The sequence below is a fragment of the Octopus bimaculoides genome, chromosome 5 (genome assembly GCF_001194135.2).
Source record: "Octopus bimaculoides isolate UCB-OBI-ISO-001 chromosome 5, ASM119413v2, whole genome shotgun sequence".
Classification (NCBI taxonomy): Eukaryota; Metazoa; Mollusca; class Cephalopoda; order Octopoda; family Octopodidae; genus Octopus; species Octopus bimaculoides.
In genome coordinates, this window is record NC_068985.1 from 76,111,726 (window position 1) to 76,120,084 (window position 8,359).

The 8,359-nt window shown below is 37.8% G+C and overlaps 1 protein-coding gene across 1 annotated transcript in view; it reads left to right on the plus strand.

Annotated features, from left to right (window-relative positions):
- Positions 1-8,359, plus strand: part of LOC106873590 (cilia- and flagella-associated protein 44) — a gene marked incomplete at its 3' end in the record, with an annotated part of 187,418 nt that overhangs the window by 35,441 nt on the left and 143,618 nt on the right. Inside the window, exons 5-7 of the mRNA XM_014921024.2 lie at positions 620-799; positions 3,303-3,582; positions 7,723-7,893. Of these exons, the coding sequence (XP_014776510.1) occupies positions 620-799; positions 3,303-3,582; positions 7,723-7,893 (631 nt within the window). The remainder of the gene's footprint in view (positions 1-619; positions 800-3,302; positions 3,583-7,722; positions 7,894-8,359) is intronic.

An 8,359-nucleotide genomic window follows, 5' to 3' on the forward strand; every position in this document is an offset into this window, starting at 1 on the left:
CCTGATGGGCCGGGGGCTTTCCCTGTCTTCATACTCTTAATTGCTTTATCTACCCTGGTACTATCAACTCGGATAGCTGGTCCCTCTATTGGGTCGACATACGGCAGGCTCTCTTCCTCCCATTCATTCTCTTTACCTGTGTTCTTTGCCTGTGAGGAACCTCGCAGAACCTCCTCTCCATCTTACTTCCTGGATGCAGCACATATCTACGCATCTCCGTTCAAGCATCTCAACAATTTCACCAGATCTACCTTTCAGCGTGCCGACGTTGAGAGTGCCAATCCTAACAGTATGGGTGTTGGGGGTGTGGGCCTGTAGCCTGGGAAGGGGGAAAGCAGTGTCGTGTATATATATATATGTTATATGTTGTAGTGATATGTAATAAAGTATGTTCAGTCTATCTTCTCCTCATCATCATTATCATACAACATCTATTTTCCATACTGGTATGTTTTGGATGGTTTGAGAGGAGCTGATAAGATGCAAAGTCAGCTATGGTGGGATTAGCACTTACAGCTTAAAGAACCATAAAGACAGTACCCCAGATAATTCTATCTACAGCATTACCAGTTCAGTAAGCCCTAGACATTTATTTATTTATCTGTTTGTTTGTTTTCAGTCCTGATGGTGCATTACTGGCTTCCCAAGGTGGAGAGCCTGATTATATGCTGACTCTGTGGAATTGGTCCCAGGAGCAGATTGTCTTGAGATGTAAAGCTTTCTCCCAGGAAATATACCGAGTGTCCTTCTCTGCTGATCTTGAGGGATATCTGACCACTGCTGGAATGGGACATATCAGGTAAGGGAACTTTCAACCAAAGTAATCTGATGTTTGTCATTTGTGTATTTCTTGACAGTGGACCACCTTCAAATCTTTAAGATTGTATGCTAACAACCAACTTTCTGTCACTTCCAATAACATCTGCTTTTACACAGATGATATCACCTTTCATTCTTCCCTAACATTCTGCATCCAGGCATCACTGACATACAATCTGAATTTCTCTTAGAAAATCTGTTCTGATTGCATGAACTAAAACTTTGTAAACATTCTCCATTGAAGTCATATCAATTGTAATCTACTGAATTGTTTAAAAACAAAGTCACAGTACATATTGAGAGAAGATTGTCTCACTTTGCTCCTTTTAACATGAATAGCATGTAGCTGAAACCCTCAAGATCACTACAAGTTTTAGATCTTTCTATCAATGATGAGCCTGCCTCTTAAGAACCAGGATGTACTTCAGCTCCAATCAACAATTAACCTCTGTAAAGCTCAAGTGAGAGCCACAATGGAGAACTGCTCCCACATCTGGAATAACACTTCTGCTAGACATATATATATATATGTATCAGACCACATTTAAAGAAAGATCACTTGACTGATTAGCATGAAGTCACTCACCAACTCATTCCAACTAAGCTAATATAAAGAGATAAAAACATCACCATCATCATTTTATGTTTGTTTTCCATACAAGTATGGATTGAATGATTAACAAGATCTGACAAGGAGGATTATGTCTTTCTCCAATGTCTCAGTTTTGGCATTGTGTCTATGATTGGATGATCTTCCTAACACCAACCCCTCTGCAGAGTATACTGGGTATATTTTTCCATGGCAACGGCACCATAGATTGCCTTGCTGTTTGCAAGACTAAACAGCTCTCTCTCCCTAACCCTTTGTTGTCACTGCTCGGATTGATTACTAAGTACTAATAGAGTGTACTGCTTTCTGGAGAATCAGTACTGGTGGATATCATCTTGTAGCTTGCAAGATGAAAGAGAGCTCCCTTGATAGATGGAACAGATTTAGAAAAATAGAGAGAACAATGTTAGGATGGGAGTAATGGAGTAATGGAGGAGATAGGAGTAAAGGAAGGGAAATAGAGCTATGTGGAGGAACTGGGCAACAAAGTAACATTGGTGATAGGGTTGGTTGAATATGTGAACTTTATGACCAGGTGGTTGGTCTGCTTGCCATATCTGGACACTTCATCGGGGTCAAAGACAGCTCTCATTGGAATTAAGCATGTTTATTACTGAGAAAAGGTGGTAGAAGAGAGATTAACAGAGACAGTGTGAGAGAAGGGTGTAATGCGAGGGAAAGGGAAAAGTAGTGTCTGGAGTTTAGTGTAAAAGAGTTAGAGATTGATTGGAAAATGGAGAGGATTGAGCAGAAGATGCAGTGCTATCTGATGTTGTATAGACGAATGGGTAGAATGATAAGTGGAATGATAAGATAAGATGGAAGTGGGTAATAGGATGTAAGAAAAAGAGTAGTGTCAAAGAATTAGTGACAGAGAATCAGAGAACAATAAGGATTGTGGGAGGATTAAGTGAGAGAATGTGTGGTGTTACTCCACATTACAAATGGTTGGGCAGAGTGGCGCATGGAGGAAAGATAAAATGATGAGACAGAAGGTATCTTCAAGGTCACATGTCCAAGAAAACCATGCGAGGTGGATAAAGGTTATCAGAGTGCAAACCCCTCACCACCCAAGCATGATGATTCAGGAGGAAAGGTGGATGAGCAGCAGGATATGGATGATGAAGGTATGAGGTTGTGCAAGATATTCAAAATGTACAAATTAATGTTCCTTTCAGTTATAGATAGTATGGTGAGTAGAATAGATGATGGCAAGTCAGTAAAGAAGAGGTATAGGAGGTAGGAGGATACAATACTGTCATGAAAATTGGAAAGAAACATGGGGTAATGTAGAGCTAGAGAAAAAAATAAAACAATATGGTCCTAACTGGCAAGCCTTTGATCAAAGATCTACTTGATTTGATCTGTGGGTAAACAGCTATGACAAATAATAAAAACAGCAATGTTACTTCACATTATGTATGGCTGGGTTAGAGTGGTGCATGCCGGTGCCATAAAAAGAGTGCTAGCATCACATAAAAGGATCCATGCCAGCACTACATAAGAAGCACCCAGTGCTGGCATCATGTGAAAAATGCCTGTGCTAATGCTGTGTAAAAACCACCTGTGCCAGTGCCACGCATTTATGCATTAAAGGACCTCTTGCTGGTGCCATGTAAGAAGCACTCAGTTCATGTTGTAAAGTGGTTGGCCTTAGGAAGGGCACCCAGCCATAGAAACCATGCCGAATTAGAAAACTGGAGCTTGGTGCAGTTCTCTGGCTTGCCAGCTCCTGTCAAACCAGTCAAACCATGCCAGCATGGGAAACAGATGTGAAATAGATGTTAAATGCTGCTGCTGATGATGATGATGATGATGATGATGATGATGATGATTTCTAATGAATATGTTTTTGTTTTTTCTTTTCTCACAGGTTCTGGAAAATGGCAAATACGTTCACAGGTTTGAAGCTTCAAGGGTATCTTGGGAAATTTGGCAAAACTGAGATGTCAGATATTGAGGGATATGTCGAACTCCCAGATGGCAAGGTGGTTTCCAGCTGCGAGTGGGGAAACCTGTTGGTGTGGGATGGTGGACTGATTAAAGTCCAGATTGGACGGAAAAATAACAAAACCTGCCATGTGGGCCACATTCAGCAAATTTTTTTGGATGAAGGAGAACTTATGACCATTGGTCAAGATGGCTACATTCGTGTGAGTTGAATTCTGTTTAACTTTCATCTTTTTAAGTTTGCATGTTATATAAGCTATTAACTGTGGGATGGAGAATCTGCCAAATGCATCGAGATTTTGATGTGATCGTTTATTTTTAGGATAACATTATAGGGTAGATGGGCAAGGCCAGATCTGGCCAGTTTTAATATAAAACAGATAGAATAATTTGCCCAGATTATGTATGAATGTGTGTATGTATTTAAGGTATTTTAAACATTCTATGTCAGACCTAAGTAGCTAAATTTGGTGTTGAATACTCTTGCCAAGTAGGCTTTTTGTGGGAAAGTTATTGTCTTTTAAACTTTTCACCACACAGAATTGTTGAGATTTTCACGGATGCATAGTACAGGTGGCCGAGATCTGTAATATCAACATCATTAGCTGAAATTATATCTTTAAGTGCAAGGCAAATTTTACCAATTATTTTCAGGCTTTGGTTAGAGTTGTGAAATTTTGGGAGAGTGTCATGTTCATTCATTGCAGTTTCTTTAATTTTCAGCCATTCAATCATGATTTGATTGTTTAGATAAACTAGTTCAGTTGGTTCAAATTCTGTGTGACTTTCTTCATTTGTTTGATTTTCATTTGCCTTGATGTTTATGGTTGGTTCAGAGAATATTTCACTTTGCTTATCAGTTACATTGACTCTTTTTATCATTACTGTATTTTCATCAGACTTGGGTCGGTCTATAATTATTTCCTCTGTAGTATCTTCTTTAGCTGCAACTTCGTTCCCTTCATCCCTTACTGATTGTTTAATTTGGTCAATCTTTAATTCAGTTAGTAATTTCATTATCATCATGTTTCTTCTGACATTGGCAAGTTTGTTACTGTCTATGTAGGATCTTACTTCAAAGTGCTTCTGTTTCCAGTTTAGGTAGGTTTGTTCAGTATTATATTTATTTGTGGGGAAATGCTTGGCATGATAGAAGCCCTTAAGAACTTCTTTATTATTTCCCCTAGACCATTTTCCATTCTTTCTGTCTTGGTTATTTGATGATGAGTGTGAATGGCCATCTGTTGGAATATTCCAGTTGTGGGGTACTTCCAGATCCTGTATTTTGGGAAGATTTGAACAAGTAGCTGATTTTTTGTACCCAGTCTGGTTCCTCACTGGGGTATACAGCCCTTGTTGAACTGGGTGAAAGCCGATCTGGTTTGTATTTTGCTTTGTTATCATTGAGGCATGATGAGCTTGGATGTTGACATTAGGGAATGGATCTGTCTGTTTAAGGTTAATTTTTTGAGCTAACACTACATCTGAGCTCTCTGAATGCTCATTGCTCATAACGTAGCTTCTTAAGGCTAACAGATCTGTATTCATCTGTATTTTTTTTTTTTTTTGTTGATAGATTTATCTCTGAGCATAGTTTTTTGTGTTGTTTTTAAACTTATGAATTGTTCACTCTGTGTTAGTTTGGAAAAATTTTTAAAATTGTTTTGTTATTCTTTTTGCTTCGTTTGTGACATGTGCTTTCATATGCATGTATGTGTGTCCTGTAAATTTCATGTAGTTGTGTGAACATTGGGATGTATGTGTAGTCCTATGGGTATTAAAAAATATATATGATTGTGTAGACATTCGAATGTATGCATAAGTAATCAATTTACGTACTTACTGCTTTGTTTCTCTTATATTTAATAATTTGTAAACTTTCCGATGATGATTTCGCATGTATCTTTCACACATGTTTCACTGAGACATAGTGTATGGGAGAAACTCTGTTTTGTATGGCAGTAAAATTTCGTTTTTGTGATTATTTCCATTAAAAGGCCGCTTCCTTCAAGTCTTCCACAGGTTCCTTTATCCCATTCCACCGATATTATTAGATTAGATTGGTTTTTGAATGGAGAGCCTGGTGTAGCATATCCATGTTATTATCCAGCGCGGAGCCTTCCTGTTATTCAGCAAGGAGTCTTCTTCATTATTATTATTATTATTATTATTATTATTATTATTATTATTATTATTATTAACTCATATTTTGTTGAAACTGCTGAAATCTTGCATGTATAGTGGGCTTGCTGCTTGCAGCCTATAACACCATGCTATCTGTTCTTTTCAACTATTTAATATTTTTGTGATTATTCTGGCCATGGGAAAGAAGCAAACCTCTTGTAACATTTCTACCGTTCACTCTATTCTGATTTCTTTATTCTCTTCTTGATGCCTTCTGTATTATTATCATTATTATTATTATTCAGTAGTCTTTTTTATCATGTGCTTTCACTGCACTACCGAGCGTAGCTCTTTGTGATGCTCTTATTTTTACTGTATTGAAAGTGTTTTATGTAGGATGTGCATGGTACCTAGTAGTGCTATTTTCTGCATGTTATATATACTTGTTAGTCCTGGTGTTTTTGTTATATATTTATGTATTTATTATTATTTTCTCTTTAAGCACAGGTTTTGTTGGAGCTCCTGGAGTCATGTATGCATAGCAGGCTTACTATCTGCAGCCTACAGTACCATGCTATTCGTTCTTTTCAGCTATCTAATACTTCCCTGATTATTCTGGCCATTCCAAGGAAGCAAACCTTTTGTAACAGTTCTACTAGTCACTCTATTCCAATTTCCTTTATATTCCTCTTGATACCTTTCAATACTGTTCCCAAGGACCCAACAATAATTGACACTATCTTCCCCTTTTTCATTTTCCATAGCTGGGCTATTTCGTACTTAAGAGGGTTGTATCTATCTATCTTTTCGCCTTCCTTCTTGACTATTCATGGGTCAAAGAGGCATGCAACGTCAACCATACAGCATATGTGGTCACCTTGTCCACCACCACTAAGTCCAGTCAGTTATGTTCTAGCACTTGATCTGTTTGATCTGTTTGGATTGGGAAATCCCAGAGGATTTTGCTAGTCTCCGACTCTGCCACTCTCTGTGGTTTGTGCTCATACTACATCTTGCCTCTCTCTAGCCGCCACTTTTCACAGTTTCCAATGTATCACTTTTGCTACCTGGTCATGTTGCCACGACCTATAGTGGTTTTGGGCAAGTCTAGGGTATTCGTTCATGATATGGGCAATAGTTTCATCCACTCTATTGCAGATGCAGCACAGCGGAGACACTTGGTCATTCCTCAGTCTGACCTTCCAGTTTGTGGCCATAGCTTGGCCCTGCACTGCCAGTATAGTGTTTTTGGTCTCTTTTTTTAGGGTTCCTTTCATCAGCCAATCCCACCTATTTTTTCCAGTAACTTCAGTTGTGGCTACATGAAATTGATTGTGTAGCCCCTTCTTGCATAATTCTTCTTTGTTTCCTTTTTGTACTTCTTCCTTTATTTTCCGTTTTTTCTCTGCTCTCAATATCCCCTCATTCCTAACTGTCACTAGCAAGGTTTCCTTTCTTTGGGCTAGGTATCTCATTAAGCTCTCGAGTTTGGTTATTATTATTTTTTTTACTTTTAATCTACATGTTTGTTACAATCACTTGCTGAGACACACCCAGCATCCTGGGGAAGGTGAAGCATAAGAGATGTTACAATATGACTGAAAGTTTGGTGAGGGAATGGCAAGGGCAATACCAAAATATCTTCATGTAATACAACACAGACATTTAAATGGATAGGGTTTTACTAAGAATGTGGGCAGTACTTGTCAGCACAAACTTGTGATTTCTCTGAGACATGGTTCTCCTGGGATGTTATTTAGATGTTTCTGACATCCCTTTTTTATCATACCTTGAGCACCCACAATAACAGGAACAGTTCTTGCTTTAAGATGCCACATCTTTTGTATTTCAATTTCCAGGTGCTTACATTTACTTAATTTGTCAAATTCCTATACTTTTATCAGTGGTATTTTCTTCCTTGTCTTTAATAATTATATCTGGTCAATTAGCTTGGATCGTTCTGTCAGTGTTGACTGGAAAATCTCCAGGGGCTAGTGACATTTTTACCTTCAATGACTGGCTCAGGATGATGTTCATACCAGTAAGCAGGAGTGCTGCTTTTGTAGTGTTTACACATTTCACAATGTAAATACAGTCCTACCCTATCATGGCAATATTATCATCATCATCATCATCATCATCATCATCATCATCATCATCATCATCATCATCATCATCATCATCATCATCATCATTATTATCATCATTATTATTATTAGGTTTGGGACTTTGAAACAATGGATACAGCTGATTCTGTTGATGAGTCTGGGATGTTCATAATGGAGCCCATGAATGAATTAAAAGTTGGTGCTCAACAAAATGTACAGCTTTATTATATGAGAAGGCAAGAAGAAAATGAAGAACAAGACACAATGTTATGGTATGCTCAGGTTTGTTGCTGTTTTCCATTTCCATTTATGTTATTTATCCAGTGTGACAAGTTAAATTAACCCTTAACATCAAGTTCTGTATACCACAGCATTTGGTGCCTATACTCAACAGGTTTACAAAGGTTAATAATAACTGGTTTCTAGAATTTGTACAGTAAACGTCAATGCAAAATAAAATATTTAGAACTGTGAGCTAACAAAAAATCATGCTGTTTCACTGAGTCTCTCTCTCTGCTGGAAGATAGTGGATAGATTAGTAAGCAGAGTGGTTGAGAAATATGTTGGTTGGTAGAGTACTTAACAGTTCAGCAAAAGAGTTGATAGAATAAGTACTAGGCTTACAAAAATAAGTCATGGGGTTGATCTCTTCAACTGAAAAACCTTTTAAGGTTGTGCTCCAACATAGCCTCAATCAAATGAGTGAATGTATAAATGAATAAACAATTATATATATATATATATATAT